The 23,671-nt window shown below is 39.1% G+C and overlaps 2 protein-coding genes across 5 annotated transcripts in view; one reads left to right on the forward strand and one right to left on the reverse strand.

Moving 5' to 3' along the window:
- Positions 1–106: 106 nt before the first annotated feature.
- Positions 107–21,360, reverse strand: LOC103380247 (anoctamin-3-like). 4 transcript variants are annotated; one of them, XM_025056042.1, is made up of 8 exons: positions 19,832–20,838; positions 16,483–16,659; positions 6,066–6,272; positions 4,083–4,213; positions 3,846–4,001; positions 2,850–2,950; positions 2,702–2,746; positions 107–291 (listed from the first exon to the last, which is right to left on the reverse strand). In XM_025056042.1, the coding sequence occupies exons 1-8, from the start codon at positions 19,869–19,871 to the stop codon at positions 153–155; spliced, it is 996 nt and encodes a 331-aa protein (XP_024911810.1). In that variant the 5' UTR covers positions 19,872–20,838; the 3' UTR covers positions 107–152. The 4 variants fall into 4 exon arrangements, with proteins under 4 accessions (XP_024911810.1, XP_008310326.2, XP_024911811.1 ...); XM_025056043.1 differs by lacking the exon at positions 19,832–20,838 and adding an exon at positions 21,225–21,360 and having other exon boundaries at positions 112–291; XM_025056044.1 differs by having other exon boundaries at positions 160–291; positions 2,687–2,746.
- Positions 21,165–23,671, forward strand: part of svip (small VCP interacting protein) — a 3,717-nt gene continuing 1,210 nt past the window's right edge. The window contains exons 1-3 of the mRNA XM_025056047.1: positions 21,165–21,628; positions 22,689–22,739; positions 23,514–23,633. Coding sequence (XP_024911815.1) covers positions 21,569–21,628; positions 22,689–22,739; positions 23,514–23,633 — 231 coding nt within the window. The 5' untranslated portion in view covers positions 21,165–21,568. The remainder of the gene's footprint in view (positions 21,629–22,688; positions 22,740–23,513; positions 23,634–23,671) is intronic.

The raw sequence follows: 23,671 nt of genomic DNA on the forward strand, positions 1-23,671 counted from the left end.
GACTTTGTTTATTTTTTATAGACACTCATTTCCTTTTCCTAATGGCCTGTTTTGAGCCCTTTTTAATTTACACACAACAAAGAAGACTGTTTATGACACAGTCCATGAGTGTTAGTTCACGTACAGTATGACTGAACGTGTGCATGTCCTACTTACTGATGCATGCGTGCCCGGCTGAAGGGAGCTGTGTAGCAGTCCGATTCCTCTAGGTCAGGCAAGGCCTGTTTGTCTAGCTTCATGGGATTTCTGGGAAGCCAGCTTTTTATTTGACGACATCTCAGATGAAGTTTGCTGCAGACGCACAGAGACAGGATTATCAGCACAGATTAGAATGGGGCTTTGATGTGGATGCTCTCTCCTTAAGATGACCCTCAGCATCAGCTCATCCTCACTGAAGTCTGATGGTACACCCATATGCATGGTTGAACCTGACTCTTAGGCATTGGAAGAATTATACATTCAGGATGTTTATTCATGGGTCTGATCCATCTCAGTGGATGAATCTCAGTCCTCATGTTGCTTTATTATGAGGAACAGGCTGAGGTACAGCACCGGCAACACAACGGGTGTGAATATGTAGTTAATATCACTGTATATGAGAAGATCTGACAGGAATGAAAAATGGGCTGGAAATAACTGCATATGAAGTTACAAAATAAGTCAGACGAAATGCGATGACAGCTGGTGCACATATAAACCATAAGAATCAAAGTGTCATGTATCATCGCCGATATGGCAAGAAGCAAGGCAGGACCCAAATGCAGTACTCAGGAGACTCTTCAGAGGCAGGACGCTTATTTATAGAAAGCCAAAAACAATAAATCCTCACTTCATCACAAGACCAGGAACAAGGTATAAACCAGACCAGGCATGAACTACACAGTGTAAACTATAAACTCATGGACAGGACATGAACTACAAAGTGTAAACTATAAACTCATGGACAGGAAACACACACAGAACCACGAACTGACCAGTACAATGGTCCCTCTGAGGGAGAGTGGCATAGATACACAGGGCACCAGGTGACAGACAGGACTAATCACAGAGACACAGGTGACGACACTGATTAGCAGGAACAGGAAACGGACACAACTGACACAAAGTTTATATAAATTCCTGCACCAAATGTTGTACTGACATGGACTTGGTATTTTCTCACTGTTGAAAAGGTCCTGGACTAATTCACGAGGCTGCTGCTGCTTCAATACAGACTGAATGAATATAAATGTGAAGTCTGGGGGAAAACATATTTTTATGAATGTGTGAGTGATGGGGACAGGAACTGTACAGAAGGTAATGATATCAAAGCAGCTTACTGTCTCCACCTGCACACAATCCATTTGTTCAGCTTTACAGTGACGTTACTTTGCAGCAGAGCATTATTTAATAGATGAGGTTTATTTACCGCTCTGGTGGATTTCTCTGTTCAAAGCAGCACATAAAAAGTCAGTAACACTGAGGAAAAATAATTCGTCTTTGTTTTTCTAACTTAACATTATTTCTGGTGTGGTAATCCATAATGTATGGAAGATATATACATGCAAGGCATTTTTGTTGCCAAAATATTCATGTCATTTCATTTGGTTCTTAATCATATTTGTGAAACACATTCTCCTTTACTTTCTATTGTGAATATAAACTCAGTGTAACGTTGACTGTATCTTATATAAATTACTATATTTCCACCTGTTATATGGGGTTTTAGGTCGAATTCTAAGACTGTGGAGTCCATTGAGACATATGTTTTGTTTTGTTTTTGTAAATTGGAGCTATAAAAATAAAATTGACCTTCACTTAAAGTATTACTAGACTTTACAACGATATATTAACATATAAATGCAAACTTTGCTCTCTTGGAGCTGCTGGAGTCACACTGCATATGGAGATCAATGGGGAAACCAGTTCTTTACACAGTCATGAGCAGAAAAACAAGAACAAGGGCTCTAATATGGACTCATTTGTCCGAAACTCAGTGTTGTGTGTGTGTGAGTGTTGCAGAAAAACTTTATGGGCAGATTTTGCAACCAAACTGCTAAAATATCTTTTGGAATGTGAAGCATTGCTAAAGCAACAAATCCAACCAAGGTCTGCTCTTCACAGCCTTTTTCACAGTCCTCCAAATAAAACCAACAGGTCTTAATTTAAACCCTGTTTATCTCTGCTGTCTGGTGAGATGAAGAGATGGGAATTGTGGAGTGCAGGGCTTGGACAGCATGTCATAGCTCATGTGTGTGCACCTATTTCTATAAATAACATGCAAATTAAGCCCACACTGCTCCAGACTGATAAATTAGATGCATTCAGCTGAAAGACTCTCCCAGAGCTGGATGTTGTGGTTTGTGGGTTGAAAAGTTTAATCATATTTTGGTAATTGGCAGAAGTCAGTGTTTCACCAAGTCTGACGTTGGTCAATTAGTTGAACGTGTTTATAATATGCTCAGGTTTGAATTTCCATTTTTATAAATCTGACCTCTGACCTTATCAGTGATAAATAAAAACACTGTCAGTGTGGCACAGTGTCATTGTTAATGTTAGAAATGTTAATGAAAATATACAGTATTAGTCTTTCTATTCACAGCTTCAGCAGTCAGCTCATTAGTGTTGTGACTTAGTTGTTGTGAACATCAGAAACACTCAAGCACTAGTTTAATTTCTTCAGACAAAAATAGAGAAAATATCTGACCTCAATTCCATTTACCTGCCAAGGGTTTTACTCTTCCAGTCTGTGAAGTAACACTTTTTCCTTGAAAAGAAGAAAAGAGGCAACAATAAAGAACAAAAAAACAAACAAACAATATCCATCTTCCAGGTTTAAATGTTTCATCCTTTTCTCTGGCAGCAGTTACCTGAAAGGCATGCGTATGTTCATCTGCTCTGCATATTTGCAGAGCGTATCCCACGGGGCATTAATTTTCACAAACATGATGTCACTGTTAGTCAGAGATGGCTTTGGGTGAAAAGAAAACACACAGAAGAAGAAAAAACTCGTTAAGATATCAGAATCAGATTTAATGAGTGATGTATGAAAGAATGTAGAAGGAATTTAATAGTGTTTTTTTTTCTTTATCACAACAACAAAAAGAAACAGTAAATAGACAGTTGACAGTGTCAAACAAAGAGGTAAACTTTTATGTGTTTAAAACAGGATTAATATTAATTGAAATAAGTTAAAATTGTTGATATTTACTGCAAGTTTGGTCATTTTATATTTTTTATATATATTTTTGTATTCACCAGCCTGACAGTCATTAAATATTGAATAGTTATCTATTTTACAATTCTAACCTCACAAAGTTTCTCACCACCAAGGTTGGTAGAACTTTTAGTAAGTTTTAGAAGAAAGTAAAAAGTAAAAGTCTAAACTGCTCACTGTTTGATAAACATAAACATATTTAGGGCATTGATTAATCCAGCATTTCTTCATAAAGTTAAGAGAAGGTTGAAGTAAGTCTGAAAAGGTTAAACAGGCCATTCTGGTGAGTTCTTCCTTCAGACTGGTACTGTTGGAGGAACCCAAGGGTTTGGCCACCATTAACTGGGCATCCACCAAGGCACTTTGAGGAGACACTTGTCTGTTGATGTAAAATCAATCTCCACTCTATGAAAGCAAATAATAAAGTGTGTGTGTGCTAAAGTGTCATGTCAGCAGTTTAATTCTTTTTACTACTGGAAATGTGTAGGACATTATAACGAGGAGACTCAGACAATGATGACCACAGACTGTTGTGCAGCTCATGTAGTTTATGCAACAAGAGCAGAAATAAAATCTACTACAAAACTTTTAAAATCCTGAGGCAGTAAAAACTGTCATTTAAAAAGTAGGATGTTATAATGACTTGTACCTCTTTCTCCAGCATCAGACCTTCTGCACGTAAATTCTTCTCAAATGTACATCTTTTCTCCACCTGAGGACTGGACTTCTTGTAAACCAGGATGTAGTCGATTCGTTTCTTCCCGTCTCGGAAGAATAGCCCGGAGGTATCAGTGGGGTTCTTTACCTGTAACAGCAAGAGTTCTGAATGATAGATGTAGTACAAGCAGTACAGCACTGTGACTTTACATGCTGTGGAGTTTGGTACCTTGAGGGAGTAAGTGCGGGCCTCTAGGTGTGAACGGGTGACGGGCTTCTGTAGCGGGGACGACTCGTCAGCTCTGGTTTCACACGTAGTCACCTCCGACTCCTCCGTGTAGTGATCCTTGACATCGTCGGCTGCACAGAACAGAACAGTCAGTCGGATGGAAAATTGAATCACACTGCAAAGTCTGTCAATATAAAGAAGTTTGTTGTTGCAGAAGTCAATATCTCCCTTAATCCAAATGCCAACAATATAGAACAAAATGAACACTTTTGTCTTAAAGCTTGCATGGAAAAAACAAAAAAATAATTCTCAACTCGAGTTTCCTACTGATGCCGTTCTTCACTACAACTTGGGTCCATGTCAAAGTCTATATAAGACAAGGATAAGGCTGCTTAGTACATGTAAAAGTCCTTGTTTATTAGCAACATTATTTCCCTTAAAAAATATCAATATTGTTATACAGCTGTTGCTGTATTTCAGGAAACATTTGGTGAAAAATCCCAGTTGTGCTGCTGTTTGGAACCCAGCCCAGAGTTGACTGGACTAACCTACTGTATTTTGGCAGATGGGTGTTTTATTACTCAACCTAAAGTGTTGATAAATGACTCTGTAAGTGCTAGGCCACATAAACTGGCTTCTTCTGAGATACTGTGAAAGAACACTGTGTATTTTGTCACTCTATGTGTATTTATTTACAGTATTTATTCAGTATGTCACTGGATAAATACTGTAAATAAATACACAGTGACATTCACATACATTTCAGTCAATGTTTAAATCTGTAATCTCTTGCGCAGGCTCCTATATCTCCAAGATATGAATAGACTATGAAAGGATAACGTTATTCTGATGATTTGATGATTAAACCAGTATCTTCCCAGTGTCCAATGATGAAGTATTACTAGATATATATGTACAAATACTAATACCTTATATTCTATTGTGTTCAATAAGTTACTGTGTTCTGTATCAAAAAAAGAAAAAATTAGTGTTCTATTAATGAAAAAACATGAGAGACATACTTCGTTTAGTTCATTCTTACAGATGTGGAGCTGGTGAGGGGTCAGTTCTGTGTCTGTCAACTCTGCTTTTGATATTGCCCACCCCCGTCTACCCTCTCTCGTTTCTGTTCTTTTCCTAGGAACAGACAGTCCTGCTGCTGAGGCTTCTTTCATAGAAGAACCACTCCTCACTGTAGTAGAAACATCTCATTCTGACTGCTCCAACATGAAGCTAACATCTCTCCTCAACATCCAACAACAACCAAACCCTAAAGTGAATCCCAAAAACGTCTGAAAACATTTGCGTCTTAAAAACAATATATTGTATATATGTATGGTAGTAAGAACTATTCCAAGGTGCTCCATGCAAACAACAGTCACAATTAATAGCTTTGTTGCTACCTTAAAGATATTTTTTTCTATAACCAACTCATACAGTAATGACCTGTTTCTGTCCACATTTCTCTCTACACTTCCTCACTCCCTTTGATGAGGCACCAGACAGCTGACTGTTTCTTGATGTGTTTTTTTTTCTCCTGCAGCTTCAACACAAAGTAGACACAGAAATAAACACGATCATACTGATAGGAAAAACAAACAAACAAATAAATGGTTATATTTTATACTGATGCAACTGCTTTAAAACAGTACCTTCTGTGCAAGAGAAGGATGGAGTAAAACAACCCCAGTGGACAAAGTAGTGTTCCATTTTTGTATTAGCAACTAGCATGTTTGCCACCTTCCAACAATCAGTTGAAGACATACATGGGCATCTCTAATAAGGCTTTAATATGAGGGAACAAAATGAAAGAAAACCATTGTCTAAACACTTAAGAAGTAAATCCACATATTAATACCCAATAAGATAGCTGTTCATTCTGTGTGGAATTAAACCCTAGAAACAGCTGTGACGCTATCTTTCCATGACTGAATTAACACCAGTTTTGGAAAGACGTCTGTAGCTTCCTCTCAGGGGACTGACCTGTCTGTGGGGAGAGCAGGCTGCAGGAGGTGCTGATGGCCTGACTCAAACCTTCCACTTCTGTTTTAGACTCCGGGCTCAGAGGCACTGACAGGAAGTGGTTGAGGTTGATTGGATGAGTCTGACTCTGGGCAAGGCATGGAAGGCTGCGGCGAGACGGCTTCAGGCTCTTCTCCTTCAGGATCTCGCTGATGCTGGTGTGCATACCTGAGGGGGGACAGAGGGGGTGAGAGGGGGGGGTGAATATGATTATCACCAACCTTATAGAACAGAAGATAGAACTATAGAATAGTTTTATTTCGACACTTGCAGTAGAGTGTTCCCTTTAATGAATGATTAATGAACCAGGTGCCACAAACATTCTTGTGGAAGAATTATTTTTCACCTAACAGTAAACACATCTGCAGGGTTGTGTTGGTGCAGTAAGAGTCATTTCATTAATTAACAATTAAGACTGTATTTCATTTATTTAAACATGGTTGACCATAGGTATGAATGTGAGTGAGGATGGTTGTTTCTATAAGTGGCCCGGCCATCCACTGGCAAACTGCCCAGGGTGAAACCTGCCCTCACCCGTTGGCTCGACCTGCGCCCATAGGAATAAGTTCCGTACGTCTCATAACAAAAATATTCGAGGCCCAATGTCACAATTCTGTGAAGAAAAACATTTCAAGCGTGCGGGAGTGAGTGGATAAACTGAAGGAGGTTAGGGTTAGTACTTCAGCCTTCAGTCGGTCCATCCTCTTCTGGACTTCAATATTGAAGATAATGTCCGTCCTTCATGAAGAAGAGCATCAAATACCATCAGGACCACTCCATTAAATTACACAGCTAAGTGCATCAAGACAAGCAGCATGACGGTTAAACCACACAAGCTTATTACACACACACTATACACGTTGGCTATTTATAGTGTCTGACTTAGTAACAAGTTGCTGCTTTATTGATAACAATCTATGAACTAGCTTCAAGGACGACTCCAGTGCTGCTGTTGACAATCACAGAGTGAAGTCAGTTAGGAGCTTATGACCTTTATTGTTCAATGTTACTGTTTTCTTCAGCTGTACTCATCTCCAGTATATCCTTTACTTCTGCTGTTTCTGTTGCTAAAAACACACATCTAAAACAGCATCTCCAAAGACCTGTACTGCACCACTGCTAGAAACGGTACTCATGTAAAGTGCAATACCTAGTACTCTGTATACCATGTGGTTTTATATTTATGTTTTATTGTGTTACTGCTTATACTCTTATGGAACCTTCCCTGTTAATTAAAAAGTAATGGGTGGGAAAAAAGGTCCAATTGGTTCCATTTGTAAGTTTCAGAAAGCAAGTTTCCCTTTAACAACTTACTGCATCTTTTAAAATGTCAGTTTGGAGGATGCAGATCTGTAAAGTGCTGACACAACAGCTTACTATTACTTTTTTTATAATTAAAAGAGGTTTAAAATCCTGGTTCAGTGGGAAGAACTTGAACTGAATGTAGAAAAGAAAGGCGAGATGAACGGTGCACACAGAGGAATGTAGCGGTTACCTTCAAAGTCATTTTAGCTATAAAGAAACTGAGTGGTGGCTGACAGGAAGGATAGATAACACTTACAGGAGAACAATATTGATATGATGAACTGTAAAGAGAAGATCAAAGGTTAACATCGAAAGTGTGGGCGTCCACCATCGAGGGAGCTCCTTCAACCTGACCTTCACAGCAGGCAGCAAATATATTCATCTCTCTCTTTCTCTCTATCTCTCTCTCTGATGAGAAGTGGATGTGGTTTTACCTTGAGTGAGGAGTCACCCACTGACCTTCCTGAAAATGTTGAAACACAATGATATTTCCTTCATGCTGCAAGCTGTGCAATAACTCATTCCCATGGCATTACTCTCAGTGGGATTTTCCATCTCTGCTTTTGAAAAGGAGAGACCAAGTTAAAGAAGCTGTGACCAGCAGCAGCGGTGATCGTGCAGCCGCAGCTTATGGAATTTAAAATGAATACGTGTGAATAGTTCCATTTACACAGTTCAATGATAAATAACTGGAAAACCATACTGTGGTTCCATAGTGTAGCGGTTAGCACGCCTGCCTCAGAAGCAGAGAGCAGAGAGTCCTGGGTTTAATTCCCTGAGAAACCACAGGTTTAATAATGTGGATAAAAGTGTCTGCTGAATGCATAAATGTAAAATAATTGTTTGCTTTTAATTTACACAAGGAAGATGATAGCTTCAGCTGATCCACTTGTACCTACAGCAACTGCAGATGAATAAGCCTTTCTCCAAGAATGTAGAGTAATTACATTAAAGCCACGCATCACCTCCCTGTGCCTTATTTATTCCTACATGCATCACTATAGCCTTTCAATTTATCCAGAACTTAATGATCTAAAATAACACATTTGCATTTCATGGACACACAAGGTCTCATGGTCCAGTGAGGCGGAGAGTCTGTTACATTCAGCTGCAAACACAACGCCAGCTTTATAAAAGGACTGGATATGAATGTGTGCTCTATGAAGAAAGTAGGCTACACTTCACTGTTTCTACACATTATTCCAGCTCATCCTTACCTTGTAAATGTTAACTGCAACAACACCACATTTATCATCCAAAGGCATCAGTGATTAGGGACTTCTCAGCAGAGAGCAGCAAGACTCAGCGTGCCACGGATGATGCAGCCATGTGAGCTAATAGGCCTGCAGGGCGGAGCCTTCATGTTCCCAAAAGACGTTCAAAGTTTAAAATGGTCTAATGTGAAATTCATATAGTGAGATTTTCATATAAGATATCGTTGGTAAGAAAAATAAAAATAAAATTCTTGGAGTTCATGAGAAAAAAAAACAGGAGTGTTTACGGTATCTTTCTTTACGATCTCTAGCCTGCATTGAAAGCTACCATCTGATTTGAGCTCCGCCCCACAGTCACCACAGTTGATTGTGTTGGTCTATAAAATATATAAATATGTAAAAGGTTCATCGAAAGTGGAATCTGTATTTAATCTCACTGAGCATTGGCTACAACTGGATTATCAAGACTAAGTTAATCCTGTGTGGGCCTGGACTGTGTGCAGTTTGGAGACTGCACATGGAGCAGGAGGGTGGCGATGGGAGAAGATGGACGGATAATAAAAAGGCATAAAAAAGACATAAAGAGTTCCAGGGCCCTGGAAGGTTCACTGCAAGGTCGAATGGGTGAAAACACGTCCGTGATGTAACAGTGACGACAGTCTGACAGCTGCAGGTAACACTCTCTGTCATAATCCACCATTCTTTCCAATAAAAATTAGGCAAAAAATAGTTTCTAAAAACTCAAAAGAATATATATCACAGTATACCAAATATATATATTCATTTAGCTGATTTAGCTTTATAATGCAGGAAGCTCCTAAGAAACAACTCCACAATGATGATGGAATGACTCTTCTCAGGCTTTCCATCGATCACATTGAGCGATCGATGTGTTATGATTCCCCTGCAGAGATGCCTTCCTCTGCTGGGTTGTTTTTCTTCTCACTTTCCCTTTTCGAGCCACTGATCAGAGTGCTTCTGGATAAATTTGGTTTATAAATTAGAAAGTTGGCTCAATAGGTGTCAGAAACAAATTTCACAGGACACAGTAAAACATGAAACACAAAAAAGAAAAAGCAAGAGCGGTACATTAGCAGGACTGGATACTGTAGTAAGAGTCAATCTCTTTCATAACCGTCAGCAGTACTGAGATATATATATAGTATATCTGTGTGAAGTTTTCTAAATCATGTTTGAAAAGCAAGAAGAAGGTTAATCCTTAGTCGTGACATTGTTGTGAGGTGAAAGACTGAATATAATAATGAGCCACTGTATAATCCCCCTCCCACAGGGTCTCCAGATTAGAATATTTCCCGTAGCCTTCTGCATTTTCACAAGTAAGGTCTTTTTGCATGTCTTTGTATTTAGGTTGGAATACTACATATTTCATGGTCAAAAGAAAAGCTCCACATACAGCATGTAATGGATGTGTGATGTGTGGCTTCCTTTTATATGTTGTCTTAAGAAAGCTCAACATTTCCCTGGCAGTCACAGTCACCACTTTATCTTCACAGTCTGAGCCAAGTGGGAACCTGATATAACAAATGTCCAGTATTTTACAGTCAGTCTGGCAAGAACTGCTGAAAGAAAACACGGTGGTGAGACAGAGAAAGACCGGCCCAGGATTTGTAGAGACAGGGAGAACTGCTGTGTTTTCTATCAGCAACAACTGATCACTGCAGAGGGACCTGAGCGGAAACTGAAGTGTATATTATTAGACTACCTGCAAGGGGGCTGCACAGACAGCCAGAGATTTCAGGTCAGTGGGCTGTTTTCCTATCACGCCTCTACAGTATGTCTCCTCCTTCTATACATTTAATTATTTATCTATCTTCTGCCGAAAGCACATTCGACATGGCAGCTTTGAACCGTGTAAAAGATTCGATGCCGAGGTCTACTTCAGTGCAACACAACAGCCGAACATACAGTGCACGTCAGGGGGATCCCTGTTACACAACAGTTTCAAGAATGCTAGCGATATGTTTTTCTCTAAATTATATTCTGGTGGCAGCAGCGAGGTGAGACCTCCAGTAAAAGTGTTGTTGTTACATTCTTTACCAGGTGACATACCAGAGGTTAAAGGGAGGCCTGATACGGCTGCTGAAGCTCCTGCTCATATATACTTACATTTTAAGGTTTCTGAAATATATGTAAAATAGGTAGTGATAAAATATCATTATGTAAATGTGACAGGTCAAATAAAAGAAAAAGAAACCATTCAGCACATTATTCAATACTTTCTATGAAGTCAGTCAGTGCTGCTTAAAGTAACTCAGAGACAGAGTCTTGGTTTTCACATTTCTGATTCCGTTACCTGTCTGTCTGTCTGTCTGTCTGTCTGCAGCAGCAGAATATGTTCATATTTTTTCACTTACTTTCCCTTGTCTTTATTGTGCCCAAGGTTTTTTGTGAATCTACAACAATCCACGCTCCCATCATAATATATTAACATTGATTTAACATTGACACGTTGATTTTGGAATATCTTCTATTACATCAAATATTCAATTTACTATTTAATTTTGGTGAGTTTATAATTTCTTCACATAAATACAACTTTGATTTGTTGTGAATTTTTGATGTGAATTAACTATTTTTTTATATATTTATGTTGGTCTTCTAGGAGTTTCTTAATTGAATCTGCATGTTGTGTTGCACTTATTTTTGCAAGTAAGAAAAGTACAATTATTTACTAAAGCCTCACTTAAACAAAAGTCTGAATTGTTTTGCCCCAGAATGGAGCCTGTGTAGTTGGCAGTGATGAAGAAGGTCACAGTGTCATTGCCAACAACGTACAAACTACCAAATACCTCTGTTGTTCTACTGATACTGCCTGTCAGAGAAATATTAAACAAAACTATGTCAAATACATCCAGACGTCAATGCATTTTACAACACATGACTTTTGAATTTTCCACTCACACTGTTTGTTGTTGTCTGTCCATCATGTGCTGCTGGGCTCGTCAGCCTGACTGTGAAAACACCTCAGAACAGATGGCACTTTTTTATCACCGTACGGCCGCCTGTCGTCTGTGCCCTGTCTCTGGATTTCATCATTTAAGCAGATTAAAGATTCCCCGTATCTCAATCTCTGTATTTCACAATTCTTCTAATGCCTCACTATCTTCTTATAGCCATGAATGCTTGATGATGGTTAAGCCATATTACAGTCCCCAAAGTCAAAGCTGTGACCATGGGAACGGCACACAACCTACTGTATTATGCCCTTAAAACAATGTGATGTGAACTTTTCTGTCTGCAGAAATGTTACTGCAGCGAGGCAACAAAACACACACAAACTATTAAAAGATTGGGAAATGTTGAAGCTGCTAACTGCCAACACACACACACACAAACACACATACACACTCACTGAGAGAAAACAGCCTGTTTGTGGTGTTTTTGTTTTTTTGTTTTTTTTTTTTTGTTTCTCTATTTGGCTGTGGCGTTGTGATAAATCTTACATAAAAACATGTTTGCCTCATAGAACAGCAGTCTGTTGGAACCACAGATGATGCACACTCTCCAGCCTGTCCTGAATCTACTGTCTGTACTTATACCATGCTACAAAGAAAACAGTAGCAAATGCAGGTACGACCGACCCCTGCAGTCACCTGACCAGTCTGCAGCTGCATCACAGCGTGATACCTTCAAAGAATCTCTATGTGCAAAAATCTATGACAGTATTTTCAACCTCAGTCCTACACTTTCTTGAACTCAGGTTTGTAGACTCTTTCAAACATCCACAGCTCATCAAAGGATGAGTGTTCGACTCTGCTGTGTAATTTACACATCGCTTGGCCGGCGATTCACTTTAGTTAATTAGCTGTTAAGATCCAGTGTGATGATGAACCAATAGCTTCATTTGCAAGAAATAGCAATTGACATCAAACTAAAACCTGAACACACAAACAAAAGCACATTTAACAAAATCAAAATCAAGTTAGAGGGTCACTTGACCCTCTAATTCAGAGGGTCAAGTGATCCTTAATCTCCTCCTCAACATCGAATAATCAAAGGACACAATCTCAAAGACGTCCTTCAATTCTGATTATCTGCGTGAAAGCAAGAAACTATTTTCATTCAATGAAAAAAGAACACGAAGAAACCCTTTCTTCTTGTCCTTCCATCAGAGGTGCCCACAGGGGGAGTCGGCACACTGAGGGGCAGGAGGAGGGAATCCAACCACTGCACCACTCCAACCCCCACAGAAAAACATAGTGCACAGTGTAAATGTATAATTACTGCCCCGGAACATTTAAGCACTTGACACCAGTACCAAGGCATTAGTATGCCTAAGTGTAACAACTGAAACAGTACCACGGCATTTGCTTATAAACTTAATCAAATTTACTCAAATACAGAGACCAATTAACTTTGCTTCACTGCAGTTTGATCAGTGATCTGTGCTCAGTCAATGCCCATTAAAAGCAGTGATGCCAGATGGACTCCAACCTGAGCCAGAGTCTGATGTCTCATATATCTTTTCCACCACTGTCCCAGGTGGAGAGATGTTATCTCCTCCATCTATTTTTTCCGTTTTTTCTTCTTCAATGATATCCTATCATTGGCTGTAGTTGGAACTATAGAGCCAATACCAGCTGTCAAAATGGAGAAGCACAGAGGACACCTCTCAGAGGATGACAATCTGGGTCGGAAAGACACACAACTGTTTACAGACGCAAGTGAACAGGTGGACGGACAAATACATCGATTAGATTAGATGACGGATGGACAGACGGATTATATAGATAGATAGATGGATAGATATTATTAGACCAGCTGACCTGGAACCAACAACCATGCCATGTGCAAAGCTTCTGTGTGACTAATTTGATATTGATGTTAAAGAGCAGCAGTACAGGTGTACCTAATGGTAGTGGCCGGTGAGTGGACAGTATATCTTTAGACTGATCTTGCAGCCACCATTCATTCATGCTTGTGGATGAATATTAATTGATTGCACAGAAACGTGACCAACTCTCTATAGTCATATGTACTGATGTAAGTAAGTGCTGTTTTCATTTGCAGCAACACAACTGCCCCCCCACCCCACCCCAGACTTCGGTGTGGCAATCATAGATGGATGTTACAATATTTGGAATATGCTTTAATATGGATTTTATGACAATAAATAAATGAATAATAAAATAGTGGACAACAGCGTAGAGCACAAACGACACGACACGACTATGAAAAACCTCCAACTCTGCGTCACTCTCTGAGCAAGTGCAGAGAGTTCGATTCCTCTGAGAGTCATTTCACGCCACAAACTGTTTCAACTACAGTCAAAAGTCACTGCGCATCAAACACATGGCTTTAAAAAGAACCGCCCGTGGACGTGGACGCCTCACATCACGAGAGACCAACCTTTCTGCTGCTTGAAGGACTGGATGGAGCCCGAGTGGTGCACCATTGCGACGGTTGCTCGGTTTCCAGCTGCGCCTAAATCCCGTGTTTGCACAAACACAAATGCGACACACACACGTGAAAGTGTGTCGGAGCAGTGTTGCTGTTCTCTCAGCCTCCTCTCTGCCACAACATGTCACGGCCGACGTGCATTCCACAGCAACACCTGTCTCTGCTCTGAGTGTCGCCCCCTGCGCCTGCCTCCATCCTCACGTCCGCGGTCGTTGTCATGGTGATGGACAGTAGGGGCGGTCCTGACATGGGCACGCCCCCTAGCGTCCTGATTTACTGGCTCCAAATAAGCCATTACCAGAGACAGCAGATCTCAATGGACCGACAAGGACATGGAGGATATTGATTTGTTCATCAATCGTTTTAAATGAGGACACCCTTAATAATAGTTTCATTGAAGGGAAAGTTTGATGGGATTTCATTGAACAATAATAATATTAAGACAATAAACAAGTTTTATAGGAGATTTTACAAGATCACTCTGTAAACAAGTCCACATGTAAATAATAAATACATATATAACAATAAATAATTAAATGATAAACTCAATGCAAAATAACTTCATTGTATGTGTTCCCATGGTAATCTGTATTTGCATCTCCATTGCAAAAAACAAAAGATCAAAGAAGACTACAGTGCAGTGAGGTCACATCTTCACTTAAATTTTTGAAATAATAAAATATAAAATGTTGATGTTTTTATGCAGAGAACTGTGTTCTTTTGTAGGTAGAAAATCTCCACACAATCAATACTGTAACTTCCTACTACAGAGCCCACAGGTCAGCTGAACAGACAAACTGCTGATGCAGCAGCAGGGATTCCCCCGTTTGAGCAAATATTAAATGTCGTAAAAAAATGAACATAGTGATAGGTTAAATGACTGCAGTAAACTCAATGAGTTTGAACTAGTATTAAGTACAGGGGTATATTTCTTCTGCTGGAATTTATCCTGACTTGGCAACGGCCAGGATAATACTTTAGACATGAGACAACAAAAAACAACAACTCTTACAATTATTTGTGACTAGTGACTCTGGATCACTTTAGCCGAGGCGTTTAACAGAAAACCACTGCCAGAGAAACCACTGGTTCTAGCTGCAAGGTCAGTGGTCCTACCTCAATGTCAGCCACATTTAGCTGTGAGCCAGCAGACGTTCAATCAAGATCACAGCACCGCACTTTGGTCTGTGTCCACATTGTCTTTCTGTGAGCTGACATTCAGTCAGGTAGGGTCTGACACTGACCACTGATACACCTTCATCCTCCTCATCATCATCATCATCATCACTGGTCCCTCAGGCTGCAGACAGCCTCCCACCGTCATTCTCTTCACATATTACCCGATCACAGTGGCAGGTCTTTGTTCATTAATGTTCATAAAATGTCAGTGACCAAGTAGGTCAATTCACATGATAAAACCGTCTTATTAATAACTCCGTCACCACAGGTTTACTCAATCACTGCTACTGCCGGTTTATCTTCTTCCATTTCTGTTAGTTTAGACATCTAGGTCAGATGACTGCGATGCAGATGGAGAGAGGTTTAAGGTAAGCTAACTACTGCCACCGGGTGGTTAAATGCTGCACTGCAGACTGTATAAATAAAAAAGTTTTGCATTATTTACGTAAGGGTATGCATGTATATGTACTACCGTGGAGTACTTGAGAGCAGGATATTATACTGATTAATAGGTCTGCAGTTATAAGTGACCATCTACCACGTCACATTTGTCTTGCCGGTTAAACAGAACAAGGATAAATCAAAAAGTTCTAAGCTATGTTATGGTTTTAAAAAGTGCTTTACTATAATACTTTTAACATGTTAAGACCTATCTCTCACTCTTCCTCAACAGCTAAGTGTTATCACTGTGCCTTTGTCAAGTGCTGAGTTGTTTCAACTGATTAGGTTTTTCAAACCCGAGCCAGAGCAAACAATCAATTTTCAAACAAACATGAACTCAAACCTAGTCAAAGTAACAAAGCTTTTCCAGCGTCTTTTAACCTTGGAAATATCTATCTGATCCTTTTCCCAAAATGAAGAAAAACCTTTTTTATATTACAGTAAAACAAAGCTCTGGGTTCCCTATTTTCAAAATCTCTGTGTTTGATTTACATGATGGAAAATTGTGAATGACAATGACATACAGTATAACATGGAGGCATTCAACAGAAATTACTGCTGATGGCTTGCACTCATGCTTGGCAGCACAGGGTTTCTGCTGATGATGCTGTTCTAAAAGTTCAAAGTGAACCTTGGATGTTTTCATTTCCCCCATCAGAGTGTGGTCATCCCAGCAAGTCATTAGAGTGATGTAAAGTCAATCTGATATACCGCAGCCACAGCACAGAGATTTCAGTGGAAGGACAGAATCAGGAGCGGGCATAATATTTAGACTGAAAAACAGGTGTCAATAAAAAGAAAAAAATTTCAAAACTGACCAGAATGCTGGTTGCTGTCTATTGTTGCGGTTCCAGAATCTAAACTGTGGTCCAGTGATGAGCTCCAGGAAGCTGACTGGGTGATGGTTGGGTTAATGTGCCTGTCACCTCCTGAAGAGCTGGAAGCCTGGCTCTCCAGTAGGGGTGTAAACATATAGCTTTCCTGATGACATGATCCTGCAGAGAACAGAGACACAGACACACATCAACATACAGCAGCAGGGATGGTGTTTCCTACATGGTTGTTATCATTGCTTTAATCCAATATGGGTTAGGGCCACACATCAAAACTAATGAGCTTTAACATCAGAAAAGAGAATTGGAAAAGATGATGTGTCGACTGTAGATCACCCATTTTTGTGCATGCGATCACAGCACTCTCCTCCGATCCTTCTCATGTTTCCACACTCATACATTTTTAACATGTCTTTATAATCCCTTTTACCCTCTGCTATTTGACACTAATAGGTAACAATGAGGCCTGTGGCTCTTCATCAGCAGGGTGCCACAGGGTTATGTGACCAGTGAAACAGGATCAAACATCTATTAAAGTTTAGTAAGACACTCACTGAGGCAGTCATTAGAGCTGTGGAAAATAGTTTCCATGGAGTATTTGTTGTATTCAAGCTTGTGGTCTTTTTAATTTAAATAAATGACATGGACTACCACCACAACCTTTCTTAAAGTACGAAACAAGAATGAAGGTGCAAATGTATTCTGGTAGAGTTTTTTTCAGTATATCCTTGAGACACAACTGCAACCATTCAGGTTATGGAGGAGTCACATCAGTGTTTTATGTGTCTTTCCCAGTGATTCTTTAGCACATACTATATCTAGAATTGAATCCTTAACCTTTGTGATGTTGTGCAGCGTTTTTTTTTTCTGGGGACCCATATTTTAAAAGTCATAAACTATTGCCACCAAAGTCAATAGACATTATTCATAAACTCCTGTGAAACATGATGCAAGACAACCCCCCGAAAAAAAACGAAACTCTTGCGACAGTCTTTGGGAAACAATGATGTAGTGAATGTTTATATTGATAATATAATGAAGGTAATGATACTAAATGTTGAGTTTTAATAGCACAAACCTATCTGCTTATGTCACTTGGAAGGTTAAATATCAGCACGGAGTAAAACTTAACAGTGGTTAATTGTAGATTGTGTTTTCATGAGACAATATGCTGCAGTGACAGCCTTGATTACTGAAGCTGGAGGCCAAGTAAATGCACTATTAAAATCAACTCTGCCTGTAGGTGTTACATTGTCAAACAGAGCTTCTGAGTTTGTTTGTTTTTTTTTTACTCCAGTGCGTGCTGACATCTCCCTCCTTCATGTACAGTCAGCTTCACCAGTGCTGTACCACAGGGAAGAGCCACGAGATGCACTCAGTCCAAACAACTCATGACTCACACACAGGTTCAACAGTTCCATCCACTCTCAGTATCTCTCCTAACAATAACTACACATGTCTGACACACATATATATAGATATCCGTGTCAATGTATAGTGTGTGTGTGTGTGTGTATGTATTTACTACTGTAAATCCAATAACTTCACTTACCTTCCACTTATCATTGCTCTAATACACAGTCAATACACATGTTGTAATTTATACACAGTGTGGGAAAACATTTTTTGTTTCACCTAAGCAACTTAGATGTAAAATAGCATGCTTGATATTTTAGTTTTGATGATTTTTTTTAATAAATATATCTGGAAAACACATACGATTCGTTCATACTTATCTCAGACACCTTAACACGAGGAGGTGAAGGGTGAATGAGAGAGCAGCAATGCAACGAGAGCAGGAGCCATGAAGAATAAATGAAAAGCCGACGACTTTTCATAAAATGTGTTTTTCCTTTTAAGTGCTGTTACACTGTCCCGAAGACTCCAAAAGTATAGAAACATTAGTTAGATCGATTGATGAGCAGGTACTTCCTGTTTCAACTTCCTGGAACATTGATAATTTATTTAAACAAATACATTTCCAAGCTACAGGTCACTAAATCGCGCTCTCAAGAAGCTGCAAATCTATGCTGTTATGTTAGGCAAAGTGTGACTCCATTAACCAGGGGCTATAAGCACCACAGCCAGCCTGTCTGCAAATTACAACCACTGAAGGATTTGGTCATAAATGACACAATAACATATTTGATTTATTAATACGCTACAGAAACTAGAAGGGGAAAGATCGCAAGAAGATCATTTGTTTTCGTTGCACATGTGCAGATCTTCTCCAGCAATTGGAAATTGAATAAAAAGATTTACAACCTATTAGGTAAAGGGTGAGTATAATGAGTGCGGAGGGCATTTATACATTAGCTTCTCCATTATATGGTGATAACTCCAACCGGGTCTGAGGCTGATGACTTTTAAACAGCTTATAACAACAGGAAATAGTCACTTAAGGCTACGTAAATCATCCTGACTAGATCCATGTATTGAAAGTGAGCTGACAAAACATCAGATTAATTTGATAAGTAAGCATAAAAAAGCTAAACATTAATAAGTTTTGAAATAACATAGGGAAAAATGAATTACACAACAATTCTCAATGTGATCTCTGTGTGAAGTGATCACACCTGTTGTCAAATACATTCTGCACATACTGTTATATTTCTAAATATGGCTCAATCTAAAGCAAGTTTAAATACTTAAAAAGAAAATTTAAATGAACAACAGAGAAACCCACAGAGAAAACCAGGGCAGTGTTTGTACTCACTCCGCCCGTAGAGTCACCACTGAACATCATGCACATGGCTCAACACTGACAAAAACAATGTCTCATTAGGCATCCGGACACAATGTTACTGTCGTTTTCATCTTTGCCCGGGGCAGTTATGATTGATAGAAAAGCCTCAGCACTCATGCATTAAATGGCACATTAAATTAGGCTGCACATGTTTACTGACTTTTCCTCAAAAACAGTCACGCTCTTCTCTGCCTTCAGTCTATTTCAGTACTGTCCAAACACGTCAGTCAAGTTAATGCCGGGAAGACACAAACTCCTCTTGTGTAATAATTAGGCTTTTTTTTAGATTTATTGCCCAGCAGTAAGATCTTCAGTTAATTCTCACTTTATGGAAAATGTCATATGGGAAGAACCAATGACTGCACAAACCCATCAACGTGTAATGTACCTTTAATAATTGAGAGTCTCAGCTCACAAATTCTTAGATAATTAACAAATGTTTAGAGCTAACCTAATTCAATCAGATTAATGTGAATATATCTAAATACATAATAATAACATTCAACTTTCATTGTCCTTGATATTGTCATTTGAAGTTTACGTATATCCGTGTGCTCTCACATTCAAATAAGTCAAAGTCAAACCTACCTGAGGAGATGCCATAAGACTCTGACCCTCTGACTTCCATTGCCCACAAGTTTCTGCCTTCAGCATAAATGACCTATAAACGTCTGTCTGACAGCTCACTACTACAGGACAAATGCAGCTCCATCAACCTGTCCTGTTCCCTCAGCACAGTATTTAAGCAGTGAAATAGTCTAGGCTGTGCAGCAAAGACAGATGGGAGGAGTTTAAAGTGTAGCTGAGCTGTGGACTAAGACATTAAAACTTATGGGCTATTGATTAAATGGGACTGGAGTATAAGTCAGTTTACAGAGACAAAAATTTGTTAATGTGCCTGCAATATGGAAGTGATGGCTTAATGGTGCAGCACATGCAGTAAATGATGATAAATTATTTAATTACAGTTTTTCAAGTGCATATTTAGAGTTAAAAGTCTAGAATATTGGACGTTTCCTCGATGGGTCACAGTAGGGAGTTTTAAACGAGGTTTGTCAGAAATCTAAGGTTTCCCTTTCGCTTCATTTGGTTCCTAGTGGGCCTAGACATTTATAGTGTAGTTTGCTTCCATGTATTCTCTCTGGCTCACAAAAAAGTAACCTATGTTCCACTCTTTTCTTTTCCTTCTATCCTAATGTTTACTAAACTGAAACAAAATACATCTAAGTTGTTAGAGAAATCTAATAGTGCACCCTCCTGCACCTGCTGTAAAATAGAATAGGATAAACTATTGTCGGTGTAAATACTTTTGTATAACAAAGTGTAATGTATGCTTCAACATGCACTAAGAAAACTACTGCACAAAAGTACTTAACGCATAGTCAGATTATACGACATCGCTATAATTCAACAATGCTGTTATGTTAAATATCCCATTAAATACAACAATGAACAAATAAAATCTCCTTTTCAAAATGTTGCTGAAGTTAAAGTCAACGGAGACAGACTTTTGGAGACAGCCTCTGATAGCTCAGCTTGTTTTCTGAGATGATGTCAATCACTTATATAAAGTATCTGTTCAATGACTGTCAACTTCCATATATTATTAAGTATTATTGCCAACGGCTCAATGACATAGCACTGCCATATTGGAGTCGTCATAAATACAATGTTTCCTCCTTCATTATAACGTGTCGTTTCTGCCCATAGATGTGTACGTCACATTGTGTTGCGTTTAAAGTCAGCAGACACATACATGCATCTTCATTGCCATCAATATTCAAAGTATTTTTTGCTTGGAACGCGTTTTACTTTTATTAACTAAAACTACCACATGTTGTTTTATTTTCTTTCACAAATAAAAAAAGCTACTTTCTCTGTTACTCTACTGCAATTTTACCCTGCGTTTATTACGTAACTATATTGAACGTACCCCGACAGACTTGTCAACACAACAGAAAAAAAAACCTTTGTCGCTTACTTCAAGCAGTTAACTTCCAAATGCCAAGGAAATTTGGAAACAGGTTGGAGCTGCTCTTCGTCGTGAAACTTCTTCCAGCAGCAGTAGAGCCTCAGCTTGTGTCGAGCAGTAGTTGTTTTTAGTGCTAACGCCATCGTAGCTAAGCTAATGCTCCTGCTAACCGTAACGTAATGACAGACGAACCAACAGCAGTAGCTGTTAGAAGTAAGCACTGCTACTTTATCTGCATTAACTCTGAATACATTGCTACGAAACGGGTCCATCCTCTAGTTAGGTAGCGACTGACACCGGCACATAATTTTCTCCACTGTCTTTTTGCTATTTGGGCTAACGATTGGCTCAGAATGGGGATGTGTTTGTCTTGCTTTGGTGGAGCAGCGGACGACATTGCAACTCCAGACCCTGTGAGTTAGATTACTGAACTCTTTTTTCCAGCTTTATCATTGGATGTGTATCTGAGTGTTGTCTGTATTTTCAAACCTAATAAAACACGCAGATAAAATCAGAGAAGCCCAAACACCGTCATGTTTAAGGGACGCTGAATGTAATAACTGGGTGGGGCGATCTAATTTAACATTAACACTTCAAGCCATTCACTACGAATTAATATTGCGAAGATTTATAATATTTCAATATGTGGAAACATTTTTTAACTAACGGCGAATGAAATCCCTGTCCATCACACCAACGAGGCAGTGGGATTTACTTTAAATTGCCACAAGAGGGAGCCTGCTCTGCAATATCTTTTCCAGGACTGAATTATAATCAAAGTAGCCACCATTTCAAACAGTTGAAGGGTTCATGTGGCCCCTACAACTCGCTGTGTCGGTTTTCAGAGTAGTTACACATAAGAAAGTTTTAGCTAAGAGTTTAAACTTTTGACCTTAGGGGAGGCTCGTTATGCTACTTCAGCAAATAGGTTTCACCTTTAATCAATGGGATCAACCATAACCTTGTACCTTGCAAGGTTTTTACACTGCATACATTATATTTTGCTAGTATTACCAACATTAAAACTGACAGCAAAAGCCTACCCTGGTCAGCTAAGCACGTTAACATAGCATGGAAGATCAATTGTTTCTTAACAATGTAGCATATTTAACAGACAAACCCACACTGTACAATGACGTAGCACAGCAAGTGGCACTCTAGATTTACATCCAGAAATCACAACCCATTCTCACCCTCCCAACACACCCACCAACTGTGAGAATACATCCAGTGACAGCTGCATTAAGTGACTCGCCCAATCCTAAATTTGATTCCATCGCTTACCACAAGAGGGTGCCCCAGAACCACTAGTGATAAACATAATTTGGAAATCTCTTCTCAACGCTATCTTTTCTTTTATTATTAAGCCAAAATTTTATTTTTTTATTTATTTAATAAATGTTAAAAAAATGTGAAGAACATAATCTTAAGTGTTTTGACTCTCAGTCACATTTGTTTTTATATTTTTAACAGGTGACCAGGAGGCAACAGTTAGCTGAAGCTGCTGAGAAAAGGCAAAAAGAGGTCAGTGATGAAAGTAGATATAAGACTGAATGGGAAACTAATTTTTTTAGCAGTACTTATTTTTCTGCCAACTGTAATTTGTAATGTGATTGAATTGTATTTTGTCAAATGTGGACGTGAACCCTACCATTCTGGCTAACAAAGTACAATTCAACAGCAATAAACATTACAGCTTTGCATTGTGAATGAAAATAATCTGCTTTTTTGAAGCTCAAGCAGTAGAAACTCTTTAAAGGGAAGATTCTTAACACTGCAATAAAATAAATTAGCATGTGATACATAACACATTAGAGTAGGCTATTTCTGTATATGATAGACGTACTTGACAGTTTGGTGAGTGCTTTTTATTGTGCAGAAAAGGTACATTCAGACCCGTAGGAGACATACTAAAGTCAGGTCAAGGTAAGAAGGCACAGGCCATATGACTCTTTTGGATTGGCTTCCTTTCAAACCACCAAACACTCTTCTGTGAGTCTCACTCTTCATGTGCAGCCACCCTTGCAGTCCACACCCTAAACTACCTCTGTAACAACCCTCTCTATCATCACCTGTATCATTCTCCACATCAGCTTCAGTTGAATTACTTATTTTCCAAGTTGTGACCTAACACACTTGCTTTATGAAAGCTCTCAGTAACACAGTTTACAGTAAATCTCCTTCAAACGCTTGCATGACCTTTTTGCATAATTTGAATGGAAAATGTTTTATTAAAGATATCCCTAGTACTTTGGTCATGAAGTAGTCACCTTGTCAACATTTACGTCTGTGTTTTAGACAGCATACAGGGGAGTCAAAAATCCAGAAGCAGTTGAAAGGAAAAGGAAAAAACAAGAGGAAACAGAAAAACAAGCGATGAGCAGCTCTGTGTCTGGTGGTGGTGGTGGTGGGTTGAAGGTTAGTGTCTGGTCAGTGTGAAACTGCTTTTTCACACA

The sequence above is a fragment of the Cynoglossus semilaevis genome, chromosome 6 (assembly GCF_000523025.1).
Source record: "Cynoglossus semilaevis isolate Cse_v1.0 chromosome 6, Cse_v1.0, whole genome shotgun sequence".
In the NCBI taxonomy this organism is placed as follows: domain Eukaryota; kingdom Metazoa; phylum Chordata; class Actinopteri; order Pleuronectiformes; family Cynoglossidae; genus Cynoglossus; species Cynoglossus semilaevis.

What these genes read in the sequence shown, in the direction of transcription:
- LOC103380247 (XM_025056042.1), bottom strand. Translation starts at nt 19,871, where the DNA reads ATGGAAGTCAGAGGGTCAGAGTCTTATGGCATCTCCTCAG. An exon ending in GTCTTATGGCATCTCCTCAG is followed by an intron (nt 16,660 to 19,831) that starts GTAGGTTTGACT and finishes TGTTCTCTGCAG; the next exon opens with GATCATGTCATCAGGAAAGC. An exon ending in GTCTGATGCTGGAGAAAGAG is followed by an intron (nt 2,951 to 3,845) that starts GTACAAGTCATT and finishes TTTCACCCAAAG; the next exon opens with CCATCTCTGACTAACAGTGA.